Source organism: Sesamum indicum, linkage group LG11 (genome assembly GCF_026168435.1).
Source record: "Sesamum indicum cultivar Baizhima isolate 11 linkage group LG11, ASM2616843v1, whole genome shotgun sequence".
Lineage (NCBI taxonomy): Eukaryota > Viridiplantae > Streptophyta > Magnoliopsida > Lamiales > Pedaliaceae > Sesamum > Sesamum indicum.
In genome coordinates this window covers 9,128,302-9,145,414 of record NC_142667.1, presented here as the reverse complement: position 1 = coordinate 9,145,414, position 17,113 = coordinate 9,128,302, and the positions used below count along the sequence as shown (strand labels likewise).

At 31.9% G+C, this 17,113-nt stretch overlaps 3 protein-coding genes across 3 annotated transcripts; 2 read left to right on the top strand and 1 right to left on the bottom strand.

Annotated features, from left to right (window-relative positions):
* The first annotated feature begins 4,484 nt into the window (after positions 1-4,484).
* LOC105173479 (uncharacterized) lies at positions 4,485-5,928 on the top strand. Its single transcript, XM_011095230.3, has one exon. It carries the CDS (start codon positions 4,619-4,621, stop codon positions 5,711-5,713), a length of 1,095 nt encoding a protein of 364 aa, XP_011093532.2. The 5' UTR covers positions 4,485-4,618; the 3' UTR covers positions 5,714-5,928.
* Positions 5,929-11,040: 5,112 nt separating this feature from the next.
* LOC105173807 (putative late blight resistance protein homolog R1B-14) lies at positions 11,041-13,601 on the top strand. Its single transcript, XM_088875620.1, has one exon. It carries the CDS (start codon positions 11,095-11,097, stop codon positions 13,546-13,548), a length of 2,454 nt encoding a protein of 817 aa, XP_088731746.1. The 5' UTR covers positions 11,041-11,094; the 3' UTR covers positions 13,549-13,601.
* A 490-nt stretch (positions 13,602-14,091) lies between these two features.
* Positions 14,092-17,064, bottom strand: LOC105173477 (large ribosomal subunit protein eL31). Its single transcript, XM_011095226.3, has 2 exons — positions 16,903-17,064; positions 14,092-14,577 (listed from the first exon to the last, which is right to left on the bottom strand). Exons 1-2 carry the CDS (start codon positions 16,983-16,985, stop codon positions 14,298-14,300), a joined length of 363 nt encoding a protein of 120 aa, XP_011093528.1. The 5' UTR covers positions 16,986-17,064; the 3' UTR covers positions 14,092-14,297.
* Between the last annotated feature and the right edge of the window lie 49 nt (positions 17,065-17,113).

Here is a 17,113-nt window from a genome sequence, read left to right as displayed (position 1 = left end):
CTACACCAGCCAAAAGCAAGACCACTTCCAACAATATTTTCGACCAACTAATATTTTCGTTGGAATATTTATAACAATTTTCAGATGGTTTGTTACCGGAGTCAGAAAATATGTCCGTAGAAGGAAAAATAATACTTTATTTGTGACATAATTTGAGAAGGACTTTAGGACAAAAATTGAGGATTTTTGAAAAATTAATGCTTTATTTAAAGAATTCTTTAAATTAAATAATTTATGTAATTTTTATACATATGGTTTGTATATATATATTAATTAAAATAAAAAATTCAATAAAATCTATACCGGCCAAAATTCAAGTACACCTGTACGTATAACGGGCTAAAAATAACATTTTAAATAGATAATGTGTAGTATGGAAAGTACTGAAAATACAGTATATAGATACATTAATTTGAAGTAATAATGCCGAACATAATATATAAATAAGGGGTAATTTGCTATTTTATTTTTTTACAAAGAATTTTTTGCTCATTTATCATATTAGAGGGGTAAATTGCATTTTTTCCTTTCTTTATATATTTGGTACACAAATATTTATTTAGAATTTTTAATATTGACCAATTTAAATAATTATTTTACATTATACTCTTTTAAACTCTATTTAGATGTTTGAGTTTTAGATACAATAAACCCATCAAAAAAATATTTGTAAATTAAGCATATGAATAATGCATTTTCCAAAAATACAATATAGATGTATGAATATATATGTTATATTTAATATATTTAATTTTTTAGTGTATGTATAATTAAAAGACAATTTTTTTTACTCAAAATTTTATTATAATTCGCTGAAAAAAGAAACTAGTATTGAGAAACCGTGGACGTAGAAGCAATATTTTGAAAATTAAATTGAAAATCGATCAATTAAGTTACCAGATCACTGATCTGGTCGGGTCGAATCAAATTAAAAAAATTAATTGACCCTAACCCTATTTTATATATATATATATATATGATGAATTGTTCCTCTCTTGTTTTGTCTGTCTTCCACTCTTTTATTTTTTTCATATAAAGGTCAAAACCCGATTTTGACCAGTTTTAGGGTGGACCGCTTTTGACACATCTGCACTGATTTTAACGCCAACAATTTTATAGCTATGAATCGGACCGGCTGTATGACTGGTTTTCGGTCGAATCGGCCGATACGGTCTAGATATGATTCTTGCGTCGTAGAATTATCTGAACTACGTAAATTTTGTGTCTTGCAATTGATTTTCTCTATTATATATTCTGAGCTAAAACAAATTTTTGGGAATTGAAGCGTGTGGTCTCTATACATTTCTATATATTTGTAGTCTTAATTCAAATATAATAACAATAAAAGATACTATGAATCTTAACTAAAAATTAAAACAACATTAAGAAAAAATAAAAACTCTAGCAAGAAATTAAGTGTGAAGCATTAAAGAAAAAAAAATCATTATCCGGTAAGTATCCCTATTTCTCTATTTATTTATGTGTGTTTTTTATTATTTAAAAAATTATAAATATATTTTAAAAAAAAATTATGTAACTCCTAAATATTGAGGGAGGAATTACTATTTTACCCTTATTGATTCTTTTTTATAAAAAAAAATGTCTCAAAAAATATCAAAAAAATGAGGTACGCTTAAAATAAATAACCATAAAGCATATTATTCCATAAAAAGTATTTTGAAAACTAAAAAATATATATAAATATTATCCATAATTCAAATGGCATTTTGGACAATTTATCATGAAACTGGTTGGAAATCTAACAGAGATTAATGAAATTAATGAGTTATTTGTTCTATGGACTTTAAAATTAGATAGGGTATCTGTAATTTCCTTGATGATGAGGATGTATTTGTAGTTATGCCAAATTTCAGGTGAGATGGTTATAATTTACTGGAAAAAAAAAAAAAAAACATAATAAGACTTAGACCTTAAGATAGGGACGCATTCGCGATGAATATTTGATCCCACTTTATTTTTTTATAGAATGCAATTTATTATATTATTTAAACATTTAAACTAAAAAATCGATTCAGTATATTAATAATTTACAACAAGACAAAAAAAAATCAAACTATTATACTATAAAAATAGACATACATGTACATTCGTAGGACTCGAAATCATGAAATTTTGATCATAAATAACAATTAATACATAATTGCAGCAAAAGGGTGGAGATTGGAGTCAATCTTGAGACCTTAAAAATGCATAGAATCTGGTAGTTTTTCAGACATAATTGTCTAAGTTAGCTTTACAAAGAAGCAAATCTCACACATTTCTTGCAGCAAATACTCACTGTATTCTGGCTAATTGTTTTGTCACTTGTCAACATTTCTTTTTGTCAAGTTGTCAAGGTTACCATTTATGCAATTAATTCAAATTGTATCAGAAAAAAAGAGAGACAGTGTGATCATTTATCACATTTTAATGTTATACTCTCACAACAATATGTGATTAATACATGTCACTTTAGATAATTAATATATATATATAATTATATTAAACTGTAATTTTAAAGTGGGAATGCACACCGTACATTCGTTGCATCACACCAACGTTTATCATCAAAATGAGATAGAAGATCTTTCGTCTAAACTCAGTTTTAGATTCCACGAAGTACTTTGCCGATGACCTTAGGTAACAATTTGAGGTACATAAGTTGCTAATTTGAACTACTAATGAGGATTATAAAATAGTAAGAACGAACGTTCTGAACCTGAGTATATAATATTTAATTTTATATTATCTTATTTCAAAATTTCATGTATTTTGAAATTCAAAGTTATTTATGTATTTTATCAATTGTAAAATTATAAGTTCACATTGTCGTTAATGTTTTGGAATTCTAACGATATTTTTTTTCTTTTTTGGAAGAATGGAAAAATAGGGGTGAATCTAAAAACCCGCAAGGAAGAATTGCGCATGCATAACGTGTGTCGGCTATGATCAGAACGTAATTTTAACCCCATCAAATATTTTGTTAAGAATTTGAATCCACATTATGGATATGGAAAAGTTCGTCGACCGTAATTACTACTAATGACAAGTGGTTTGGACGACATAACATATGCAATTTTTTACTGAAAAGATATATTTTAATACGGGCTCAATTCCCATCAGATATATAAATATTTATCTTACTACATATAAATTATTAAAATTTAATATTTTATTGTTATATGTAATTCAGTTGTAATTCTAAGAATATATTGATGAATCCAATGATTTATTAAAATATTTCTCTATAATGCAATTGTCGCTTTTCTTAAAAAGGAAAAAGAAATGATAATTCAATCCCAAAAGTAGAAAACAAGCTAATTAGTCCAAAATTGTAAAAATCATACCCCATCATCGTCATATAAATTCATTATATTAATATGATATAAGTTCATACTATTTAATATTATCACAGTTAATTCGTAAAAGAATATCTCATGTAATTTAAATTCTAACTATACAATTATGCCATAATTGAACTTTTGATTCCACTAAAAAGCGCATTCTCACTTTTGATCCCCGTTTTATGGGGTGAACACTCTGAATCCTAAAATTCTAAAATTTTAAAATTATAAAAAGAGAAAAATAAAGATAAATAAGTGTATGTTAAAGATAGTATGTATGTTTGGATTTGTTTTTGGAGATAATTTAAAATAAATATGGTATGTTTAATATTGTGTTTTGGAAGACAAGAATTACTATTTATTGTCAAATTATGTCTTTTTTATATATACTTATATATGTGTGTATATATATATAGTTATGCTAAAACAATTAAAAGCACCTAGATAAGGTGTTTCTAAATTATGGCAAACATTGAATATATTTTAACTCGTCACGAAAATAACTTAAAAATGAAAAGTAACATAGTGGTCGTGTTTTAAAAATAGGCTAAAAAATCCTCGTATTTAAAAACAAAATTAGACTCAATTTGACTAAAATACCTTCCATGATTTTGTAAAATCACCCTCCTTTGTTTTTTTTTTTTTTATTTTGAGATTATTCTTGTGGTCTTCTTTTTGTTATTTTTCTCCCTCCCAAAAAAATAATTATTTTAAATATTAAAATACCAAAAAAGTATATCAAATTTTAAATTTTTTATAATTTAAATTAAAAATTGAATCAATATCACATAAAAACTTAATATACTAAAGTTCATTTTTAAAATTTTGAATATCTACCTAAATATAAATAATAATCAATTATATCAAATATATTATTAACTAATTTAAATTATTTAATTTTGATAAAATATTATTTATTTAAATATTATTTAAAATGAAACCTCCATTACAAAAAATAATTGTAATTAAAAAATAAAATTACCAAATTGAATCCAAAAAGAGACTTTTAAAAAAATACATTAGGGTGTTTTGCCTTTTTTAAAAAATATAAGGGGTAAAATAGAATTTGACATTTATTGTCAAATCAATAAGGGCATTTCCGTCCCATAACCACTTATATAACGTTGTAAACACTTGCGCTGCTGCAAACTCATCCTCCTCGTATTTCTAACACGCACATACCCCTTTCGTTATCCTCGAAAACACGCACCAAAAACCACAATACTCTCACACAAACACACACCCAAAGTATACATACAGATATATACAAAGACATGAGACTGACCGGAGTTCTCCTGGTCACCGCACTGACGCTGCTGCTGGCCGTGAATGGCTGCCCGCCGTCCGACAGGGCAGCGTTGCTGGCATTCAAGGCCGCCTTGAACGAGCCATACTTGGGCATTTTCAACTCATGGTCAGGCTCCGACTGCTGCACCAATTGGTACGGCGTCAGCTGCGACCCGGAAACCAAACGGGTAGCCGACATTGTCCTCCGGGGTGAGTCCGAGGACCCCATCTTCGAAAAAGCCGGCCGGTCTGGTTACATGACTGGCTCCATCTCTCCCTCCCTCTGCCAACTCGACCGCCTCACCACCCTCGTCGTTGCCGACTGGAAAGACATCTCCGGCGATATCCCGCAGTGCCTAGCTTCCCTCCCCCAACTAAGAATCCTCGACCTCATCGGGAACAAATTATCTGGCGAAATTCCGGCGGATATCGGTAAACTGAGCCGACTCACTGTTTTGAACCTGGCCGACAACCAAATCTCCGGTTCAATCCCCGCCTCCATTGTTAACCTTAAAAGCTTAATGCACTTAGACCTCAGCAACAACAAACTCTGCGGAGAAATCCCATCAGACATCGGGAAGTTATCAATGATGAGCCGCGCCTTACTGAGCCGGAACCAACTCACCGGCCCAATCCCAGGCTCTCTCGCCAACATCTACAGACTGGCGGATTTGGATCTGTCAATGAACCAAATCACCGGGTCCATCCCGGGTCAGCTCGGGTCAATGCCGGTCCTCTCAACTCTAAATTTGGACAGCAATCGACTCTCCGGCGAGATTCCGACACGTCTACTCAGCAACTCGGGCTTAAACATCCTGAATCTGAGTCGAAATTCCTTGGAAGGCAACGTGCCCGACGTCTTTGGCCCGAAAACTTACTTCACGTTGCTCGATTTGTCGTACAACAACTTGAGGGGTTCGATTCCGAAATCGTTGTCCTGTGCTAAGTACATCGGACACTTGGACTTGAGCAACAACCACCTGTGTGGGGCGATCCCGGTTGGGTCGCCGTTCGATCATCTTGAGGCCTCGTCGTTTGCTAACAACGATTGCTTATGTGGGACGCCGTTGCGTACATGTTGATTGATCTCTGTTGTTTTCTGCAATGTTCAAGGGTTGGTGGTGGTGTAATGATGGTAATTATGGGCTGTGTTTTGTTTGAATTTGTTGGTTTTAATGTTGTACTCGAACAAAGTGAGAGAATCAAGTGTGTTATGATGAGCAAAGATTGTGTGCTCTATTGTGTACCGTTGTATCTATGTGCTTTTTGATCAACTATGATTATTCCTTGAAACTTAGGATTGTTGTTCATGATTTGAAAATCACAAAGGATACAAATGCAAGAAAGAATAAAAAAAAATTTAAATTGATTTACAAATTATTATTTTTAAAAAAAAGGAAGAGAAAGGCAAATGGGCCCTAAATATATTAAGTATGTTGTACACAATTAGGTGAAATGACAATGCCCATACTATATTTTACATGCAAAAATAAAATTAAAAATAAAAAAAATAGGAGGGAGGGCCTCTTATTTCTCATAAAAGTGACCTTGGTTGGTATTCTCATTAAAGACTGAGATATAGCTGTCTAGTGTCAATGTATGTTGGAGAATTCTCGTGCCTATAATATAAATTTGTACTCACATAAGCCGTAAATTATTAAATTACCACACGATAATGGTATCATACACTGTCCAACAATTGATGACTTATGTAGATACACAACACGGGCGACATCACCAAGTCCATGCGTGTTGCAGCTATTAGTCCTTGAAGCATCGAGAGATCTTGTATCATGTTTTGATGATACGTTTTGATGTTATGTTAATGCATGGTCGGTATGTGTCCTATACTTTTGAGTTAAAAGTTAATTTAATTATTCTTTTTCATTAATTTTAAAAAAGAATACGTGTTGATGTGATATTAATGTATAACACTAAGTATGATAGAAGATCCTTGTCTGCCGTCGCAAAATTGTCAAGTGTGGTGTATAACACTAATTGTTCCCTGAATAAAAAGTCTTGATGCATATAATTATACTGCATGGAGTTATTATGGGACCACCATTTTATTTTTTTTTAAAAAAAATAATAAATTACAACGACCTCCTCTAAGATTTGACATAAATATGAATACCTCCTTGTTGTTTGAAAAATTACAAATACCCTGCAATATTTAATGAAATTATGTAATCATTAGGTGGAAGTATGAAATTGTCAACTTTGCACTTACTGTATTTTTTCATTTTTTTTAAAAAAAAATTATAAACTTATAAAAAAAATCAAATGAGATGGATGACAAAATTTTAAAAATAATAAAATATTATCCACTTAGCTCATAAAAGAATTTTAAAAATAAATAAAGTTATAATTATTAACCAATAAGCATTTTGATCAGTTCACTATAAAAAAATAGATTGGGGTAATTGTTAGACGATCGTTAAAATCAAAAGGGTATTAATAATTTTTCAAATAATAATGATATTCATAATTATGACAAATTTACCTTAATTTTATTGTGAAGAAACTCATTAAATATTGAAGGAGAAACACAAATATATGATCTAGGGGAAAAAAAAAACAGACACCCTTATGGCATGGGGTCTAGAACATCAGTCCACTTAAAAGGACCAAAATGCCCTTAATAATCAAGAAAATTACAAAAGAACCATAAATGATTAACTTGCAGTTATATGATTATTGGGAGTTTGACTAAATTTATTTAAAATATCTCATAATAATATGTTCTTGGAGTTTATAAATATTATATTTTATTTAAAATTAATTTAGTGAAGTGTCGAGATAAAATAAGATTATAAAACTTATAAAATAATAATATGGTACACTTATGAAGGAATTTGTTAAAAATTTAGAAATAAGTTAGCAACTCGTTGTTTTATATTTTTTTTTAAAAGAGCTTATAAGTTTCTAAAATTTTATTTTTAAGGATTACTCCGAGAACTAATATGAGGTTGTAATAAACCACTCACACAATCATGGGGAAAAAGAAAAGAAAAGGTAGAGGAACATTATTTTTAGAGTAAATTAAAATAACGTCTTTTGAGGTTTATCATAATTAAATGTATTTTTTCGTTATTTGAAAAATTATAAATATTCTCTTAAAATTGTAAATACCTTAACAAAACCCTTCCTGCAACGAACTTATTACATGGGGTATTTGTCAGAATATTTATAATTTTAAGGAAGTATTTATAATTTTTTAAATAACAAAAAATACTTATAATTAAGACAAAGCTGAAGGGAGCCCCTTATAATTTACCAATTTTTCTTTTTTTTTTTTTATGTTCGGATTGGACTGTAATAGACAAGAAAATGCAGGCAGGATATAGGTATAGGTGGATGTTTTTTTAATTCCAAATAGTATCCCATTTAATATACAGTCAGGATGTGTATGAAGATTACGTTATTTATTTTATTTAAAAAATATTTTATATACATTAAAAAAATAGAATATAATTTCAAGATTTGAACAAAAAAGAAATCCAATGGAAAAAATGTGATTGGTGGGAGGCATAAGCATTGAACAACAGCAGACTGCAAAGAAAACCGGGTAAGGAAAGGGACAGAGGTCAAAGGTTTTGCAGAGGAAACAAATGCATGTTGGAGTGGAGCAATGTGCCCATGTGATCTGTCTGCACATCAAAATTCAATTATGTGGGCCTCACTCACTCACACTACGGATAAGCCATGGAAGGCTGCCTTAATTATTTTTTATTACATATAAAAAAAAATATAAAAATATATTTATAAAACGCCAGTATGAACATTGACTGAATACTCATGTTGTCAAAATTGTAAATCGATAATCTTCATGTGGTAAGTGGACTCAATTTGGCACCTCTTGCTTGCACGCTAAAAAAGTATGCAATGGATACATGATTCAATGGTTAAGGAATATTATGATTTAATGAATTATAAAAATATATATTCGAAGTCTTTTGAATCTTTGAAGTCGGAAGATTATTGGGATGTCCTGCAATTTAAGTTGCTCCACGATACTACTATTCGTACTTCTACACATTCTAGTCGAGACCAAATATCACGTATTCAAAACGAGATAAATTGACCACAAATGCTTGAAATACAACAAACTCAACAAAGTGGAGATACTTCAAAAAAATCAAACACGCCAATGTGGGGTTGTCCATAATAAATAATGTAATAGTTAATTGAATTTTTTTAATTAATTAACTTTTAACATTATTATTTATTGAATTACTAAACTACTTAAATTAGTTTGGATTTAAAAACTTAAAGTTATTATAAATTATAGTTAATAAATTATTAAAATTAATAATTATAAGAAGTACTAACATATATAATTATTATTTATTTTAACTAGTATATTATTAATTGTTTAATTATTTATCAAATATTATAGAATAATTTTGAAGTTCTTATTAATCCCAATTTGTAAATTTAAAATTATAAGTAAATATAAGAAATAAATATATTTTTTTTAAAGAATTAAAGAAAAAAAAATGGGGAGTGGCGACCCAAGTCAAAAATTAAAAAAAAAAAATATTTGGTGGAGCGCGGAATGTGTTCCCGACTCGTATCATTAATATTATATGAATTATTTTAAATATATATTTATAATTTTTTTATAATAAAAAAAAGTAATTAAGCCGCGAAAGGGTGTTGCAATAATTTTGAAATAATTTTATTTTTCATACCCAAAGTATACTCCTTTTTCAATTTTAGTACCTTAGGTTTTTGAGTTATCAGATTTGATATCTAAAATTTTTATTTTAATCCGCCTGAGTACCCTCCGATAATTTGACCGTTAAAATAAAAGGTCAATCCAATTTTGGAAGGAAAATTAGATAAAAATTTTTCTATGTAAGGGCATGTTTGGCTTTCATTTTATTCAACACACAAAAAAAATTGTATTTTGATTCATTTCGATTTCAATTTCATAATTGAAGACAATAATTTAAAAAAAGTTAAATACATATTTAATCCATTTTCTATAAAGAAAAATACTAATTTTATTGAAAAAAACACATTTTTTTTTCCTTTTTTCTTTTTGCTTGGCCATAACGCCATAATCAAGGGTTTATGCTGTAACTTTTTAAACTTTTTTTTTTAATTATTTAAAAAAATAATTTTTTTATGACCAGTGAAATAGAAAGTTTTAATATTTATAAACAAAATTCTATCAGCCAAAAATAATGATTGAAATGTATTTCTTACTTTCTCACCAAACAACGGTACAATATATTAAAGTATGGATGTGCAATTTTATTTGACACGAAAGTACATTGAAACCCTTTGAGTGACTTATTCGATTTTTTTTTTATTTATTTTTCGTGAACAATGCGAGTAGTGGTTGAACATAAGACTCTGTTAGTTTTCTTGAATATTACTAGGCGACTATCTATACATTACTCTGCATTTAGCATACATTTTTATTTTCATAATGATTTGAATTGATATTTCCATAACGATTTAAATTAGTCTTTTTTTTTTATTAGAATTGAGTTAAAAAATATTTTTTTATATATTATTGTCCTCAATCAAACAATTGAAATCAAAAATAGAAATTTTTTATGTATTGAATAAAATGGAAGCAAAATATGTTCTTATATAGATAAGATCCCGCCTAATTTTCCTTTCAAAATTGGGTTGACCATTTGTTTTAACGGTTAACCTAACGGAGGGTATTCAAACGGATGAAAATTAAAAATTTTGAGTATCAAATCTGATAACTAAAAAATTTTGGGTATTTAAACTGAAAAAGGGGTATAATTTGGGTATGAAAAACAAAATTATCTCCAATTATTTTTATATTTGTGAGGAGATCAGTAAACGTTGAAATCTTTAAAAATAAATATTAAAAGTAAAAAAAAAATAAAGTTTAAGTGCTTGAAACAATATCGTAAAATTTCTAAATTTATAAGTAAATTGCATAATTCAGTAGGATATTGTTTATAATATTTGATTTAAATCAACTTAATTTAATTAAATAGATATGGCACAGTCTTTAAAAATAAAGATTAATTTATGACTAAAATCAGATAAATAATTAATATGAGTGAAAGTAGAGGATAAATATCAAAATATATTGGCCGTTAAAAGATGGTGGATCATTTAAAATAAATAAGTAATTATATTGGTATAAATATTTAAGGTGCTAATGGTCCACTTCATGTAATTTTTTTTTTTAAATTCGAAAATTGGCAAGTCATTTAAATCTCAATCAATGAGATCCCAACCCTAATTTAAATATCCACGTAGAAGCCACGTGTAAATTTTCGATGGTCTTGGTATTTTTCCGGTCAAAATAGTACTAAAATTGAGCAATTCAATTACATAAAGGACCAAATCCAAACACTAAAAAGATAAAGGACTAAAATGAGATTGTATTTAATCCTAAAAGTTGCACTGTTTCAAACTAATTTTCTTCTTGTGAGAGCTAGTGAGGAAGAAAACTCAGGTGGATATGGCTTACAACCTTGAATCCCTTGTCCAAATCCTAGAGCAGTTGCTGGATCATCAGCAGCCTCTTTGGATTCTTGATCCCAACAAGAAACCACGAATTGAATCCCTCTTAAAGAAGGCCTGTTTCTTGAAAGAGTTTTTCGAAAAGTCTTCTTCAGCAGCAACTAGCTATAGATTACAAAGTGTGGAGAGTCGAATCAGAGATGTAGCGTATAAGGCAGAAGATGTTCTTGAATCCCATCTCGTGGATCAACTTCTGTCAAGCCCTAAAGGCGAGAGCTTCATTTTCTCCCCTCCAGATCTGGATTTGGAGAAAGTAACTGGAGAACTTGACTCTGCAAAGGAAGAGATGATGGCGATTATGGAAGGGCGTGATATGCATTTGAAATATCGACTCATAGGGGGAAAATCTGAACTTGAGGTTATCCCTATTGTGGGCATGGGAGGCATTGGTAAGACTACTTTGGCCCGAAACCTTTATCACGATCCCTCTGTTATTTCCCACTTTGATGTTCGTATATGGGCTACAATATCACAAGACTATAGTGAGGGAGGGATTCTGAATGGCCTCCTTCGTAGTGTTTGGGTTGGTCACCCGCTTTTGGTGCTTAGTAATGAAAGAATGGTAGAGGAATTGTATAAAGGTTTGAAGCGTCGGAGATATCTGATTGTTTTAGATGATATATGGAATAAGAAGCCGTGGACAGTTTTAAGAAAGTGCTTTCCGGATGATGGAACCGGAAGTCGGATCATTGTCACCACTCGGCTATTGGAAGTGGCTGATTACATTGCCTCAGGGAGCTCATATCACCACATGAATCCTCTGAAAGATGATGAAAGCTGGAAGCTTCTTCATCAAAAGGTATTTGCACCAGAAGAAACTTGCCCTTCTGAACTTGTATCTATCGGGAGAAATATTGCAGAAAATTGCAGAGGACTACCTCTTGCAATTGATGTGGTTGGTGGACTTCTATCTCAGGCAGAGAGATCGCAAGTGTTCTGGGAGCAAGTTGCAAAGGATATAAGTGAAGCCGCAGCTGACAATAGTACTGCACACTTGTTCCAAATATTATTAGTGAGTTACAATTATTTACCTCATCATCTTAAACCATGTTTCCTTTATATGGGCATTTTCAAAAAAGATTCTAAGATCCGTGCCTCCAAACTCATCAAATTGTGGGTGGCAGAGGGATTTCTGAAACCAATATCAGGTAAAAGCTTGGAGGAGGCTGCGGAGATGTACCTAAACGCTCTCGCTGACAGAAATCTTATTTGTGTCCCACGAGAAGAGTTTAAAGGAAATGTGAAAAGGTACAGTATACATGATCTCTTGAGGGACCTGTGTGTGAGGAAAGCTTATGAAGAGAACTTTCTATTCCTCAAGGAACGGTATATCCCAGGAGACATACATTCACGTCGTGTCTGTGCTCATAGAATTCAAGATATTGATAGACCCTGGGATCAAATGCAGCTAACCCGTTCTTTTCTATCCATGGGTGATGTTAGTTGGGAGATATTATCCCCTTTGATTTCTGCATTCAGATTGTTGAGGGTACTGGATATATTGAGCATACGACGTATACAGTTTCCAGGGGAAATAATACAATTGGTCAACTTAAGGTACCTTGCTCTATGCACTTCCAAAGTACCTTCCTCAATATCTAGACTGTGGAATTTGCAAGTTTTAATTGTTAAAGCAATCGTGTACTCGATTAACCGGCATGTAGTGACGCCTGAAATATTAGAGATGACACAATTAAGACACATCAAGTTCAAGGGATTTTCTGTTTGGTATGATGATCAGTATAGGGAACATATTGTGGTCCAAGATCAGTTGCAAAGTCTATCTACCATAGCAGTCTCTGGACTTACTGACAGGGTTCTTCGGACAATCCCAAACCTGAAGAAATTAGGAATCTTTTGTGATGAAAAATTTGATCATGTGAGAGATCTTTCCCGTCTTCATAAACTCCACTCACTCAAATGTTCATCCTGGCGTGATGCCGACTTGTCTAATCTCATTTTTCCGGATTCTCTGAAAGAGTTGGCTCTGCATGATTGTGTAATTCATGATCCGCATATGAGTAGAATCGGTAACCTGCCCAATCTTCAAATTCTCAAATTCAGACGTTGTGGAATCAAAAACCGAAAGTGGAAGGTAAATGAAGGGGAGTTCTGCCAACTAAAGTATTTGATAATGGCCAGCTTGCATCTGGATTTCTGGGCAGCCGACGATATCTGTTTCCCAAGACTTGAGCACCTGATTATTCGACGTTGCCCAGGGCTCCCTGAAATCCCTTATGGCATCGGAGACATTCCAACACTCAAAGTAATTGAGGTGCGTCAATACTTCCCTCCTCTGCTGGATTCAGTAAGAATGATACAGAAAAAACAGGAGAAAAATGGCAATGATGGCCTTGAAGTTCGTTTAAGCACCACCACTCGGTTACGGTAATAATCTTAACTTCTTTTTTCTATTAAAAAAAACGGATCTTATTGTCTCCCGCACCGATATTACATTGCCCTTACTTTTTGGCTTATGGGAGATTTTTACCTATTAATATTTTCACAATAACCCAAAATTATACGTGATGAAGATCTTCATTACTTTAACCTGTAATTAATCAAACAAATAAACTCATTTTGTCCGGTATCTGGATGATCTTGAGTAGAAGAGGAGATTAAATGAGATATCTTGGTTATCAAACAAATCAACTACCAGATAACACAAATAACAAGGTTCACAATCACCTTTCATCCCTTGATCTACTGAGCCTTTGTTTTACCCCAAACTCTCAGTCATATCTTCCATAATCCAAAGCGCTGAACAAGTATTCAAACTCGAGGAGCATTTCCAAGAATGAGACTTGTAGATGATAAAATGTCACTCAGGAAATTGTATAAACAGTGCTAAAATATCACTCAAAATTGCATAAATAGTGCACGTAACTCACTTAGAAAATCCAGCAGGACATGCATGTTAGTAGAAGATCAAATCTGTCCAAAACAAGCACATAAAACTGTGGCACTTCCCGAAGACAAGCTACAGATAGAGCAAGTTCCGTCATGAGAATACCTGTCTCAAACCAGGTAGAATTGCATTAACAAGTCTCAGTATATCCTTCCCATGAGTTTCTCTAAAGATAGATGACCAAAGAGGTAATGCAAAATTTAACTTAGCAAATCATTCAAGACAGAAAAGTTTCACTCTTCCTCTTCGATGACTTGGGTGCCTAATCCCTTCAACCCTCCATCTGGAATTTCGGCAACAGTTACCAAAGAGTAAAGCTCCTCCTTGGCATCTTCATCATCATTTCTCTTTCGTGCAATCCGAACACGGATTCTTCGTGGTACGCTTCGGATTCCACGGCTCCAAATGTGTTTGTTCAATTTGACGTCAACTCTGACATCAGTTGTTCCCATTGCCTTGTGGGCAAACTTTCTTATTTCCTTTATAGCTTTTGGTGCCTTCTTCTTGAAGGTGCTGCAATACAGTCGTTATTATGAGTGTTATACTAGAAAAGTACCAAATAGTGAGGGGTTGGAATATTTTTAAGCAGACAAAAAATAGAACCACGGCTGAATCATTAGAAGCCAAACTCTTGGATATAAACACTACAGCACTGCATACAAATTGTGTATAATCATTATTTTAGCAATTCATCTGGAAATGAGTCCAATTAATCACTAAGAGGAATCCCTCATTTACTCTTAAACAAACTTTGACTATACAAATTAAGAAGGGTCAACCAGATATCATGTTAAACAAACAGATCTCAAGCAGGTATCAGATTATTTGCAACCATATTAAGACTATATGGCAAAGTCCTTACCGCCCAAACCCACTATGAAATATTACAAAGCAATCCCGTGCCAGCAGCCAGCAGCACTAGGAGCTCCATCGTATCGCTCCATAAAAAAAATCAACAAAGACTGGTGATTAAGTGAATTTAACCATAGTTGTCAAACATCCATTTAAAACTGCACAATCAGTCCAGTCTATTTTCAAGGCAACAAAAGGTTTGGCCCAGTAACATCTAAAAATTGAAAACACTTGTTTAAAAGATCACATATGAGGACACTCTTGCTATTACAAACTTCTACTCTTTCCAAATTTTAGCAGTTGGAGGAATTACAGGTGCTATTGACTCAGCTGAGTATGATTTCCTGTATTCTCCTTCGAGAATTGGAGGATTTTTGGTTGGGTGGGTTCAAAGTGGTCTTTCAAGGAGGCGGCGGGGATTTGAATTCCCCCAGGGGTAAGGTACTAAAAAAGGAAGTTGACCATGGTTTACCAATGAGCCTAAAATTGATACATGTGCACTCTGGGTTAATTATTTTTTTATTAATAAAAAATAAATAAATTATATTAATATAATAATAAAAATATTACGAGTCGCGGTTAGAAACCACAACTGGAATTAAAAAACTATTTTTTAAATTTACCTAAGTCGCAGTTTAAAACCGCGACATGGTGTCATGGTTTTTACCCGACTTGTGAATTGGGCCAATTATCACAAATTATATTATTTTTTTAATAAATTAATTATATTTAATTAATTTTTAAAATTGTATTAATTTTTAAAATACAATGAAACATACAAATGTAATAGTGTATTTTTCTATACAAATCTAAAAGTACAATAAACTATATTGATAAGTTTGCACCAGTGTTGAAACCCTTCATTTGAAGCCCGAAGCCATATTCAGAATTTAGAAAAAAATGCAAGTAATTCTTGTGATACTATAAATGTATAAATTATTATCTTATATAAAAAGTTAGCAATTTACTTTCATTTATTTTTAAAAATACAACAATTCATTAAGCAATTTATTTTATATTAAATACAACAATTCATGAAACAATTTATTTTAAAATATACTGTATTTTTTATTCTTTTGGAGTGGCTACCATCAATATCTACTGGAGGGCAGCAGTGAAGGCAATAATATATACAGTAGTTGCGGTCATCTTTTTGTCCAAGTCACTTCTTTTTTTAGATCGATCGGTTTCGGGTCAAATGGGAAGAAAAAGAAGATTCCACCTCGAGCTAGAATATCAAAGAGAGAAGGTTGGCTTTGGCTAGGTGGAGTTTTGGAAAATTGGTTTCACAAATCTTTACAAGTATCCTCTCCCTGCAACTTATAGAAATAACAAATATCTACTACAAATAACAAGCTTTTGCTAATTTTTTATATGAGAATCACAATGGCAAAAATTAAACCACCCATTACAATGGTGTATTACAGAAAACAACAGTATGGAAGTTTAACAAGGAGATTCATAGTTAGAAAACGCAGTTACACTACCAACCCCAACCCCAGTCAAACTAATTTTATAAGTATCTATATTCCATAGTTACACACACACACAGACACCTTTCAAAGACTGGGCAACAAATTAGTAGCTACAGACATATATCTTCCTTGAATTTACTCCAAAAACTCTGTTCGCTTGGTTTATGTTGTATCTCGGGACCAAGACGTGTTAAATTGGGCAATTAATACACTTGTGCGTAATTCAGAGTACTAAAATGCAAAGAAGTTCACAATACCATTCTGCTAAAACGAATTCATCCATAAAAACCATCACTCATTAAGATTCACTTACCACCCAAAAAAGTCCTCACATCACATGTACAAGCAAAATAGAAGACGAATAATAAATCGACTCCCCAGATAAATGAAATTCATGATACCACATTCCCAACTAATGAAGATCTAAACTATGCAGACACACACACACACATATATAGACATATATGTATATATATACACAGAGAGAGGGAGAGAGAGAGAAGGTGTGTACCATCCATGGAGGCGCTTGTGCAGATTGATGGTGTATTCCCTGGTGACAACCTCCTCCTTCCTGGGCTTACCCTTCTCCACCATTTTTGCTGCTGCTGCTGCTATCAAATCCCACCTCCTCTTACTTCCCTGGAGATTTTGTGCCGATGGGAAGAAAAACCCTAGTTCTGAGGTCTTTATATAAGTTTGCTATTTTAACGTGAATTGCCCTC

Coding starts and splice junctions, on each gene's coding strand:
- LOC105173479 (XM_011095230.3), top strand. CDS start 4,619: ATGAGACTGACCGGAGTTCTCCTGGTCACCGCACTGACGCTGCTGCTG.
- LOC105173807 (XM_088875620.1), top strand. CDS start 11,095: ATGGCTTACAACCTTGAATCCCTTGTCCAAATCCTAGAGCAGTTGCTG.
- LOC105173477 (XM_011095226.3), bottom strand. CDS start 16,985: ATGGTGGAGAAGGGTAAGCCCAGGAAGGAGGAGGTTGTCACCAGGGAA. Junction 14,578..16,902: donor CACAAGCGCCTCCATGGATG/GTACACACCTTC, acceptor ACTGTATTGCAG/CACCTTCAAGAAGAAGGCAC.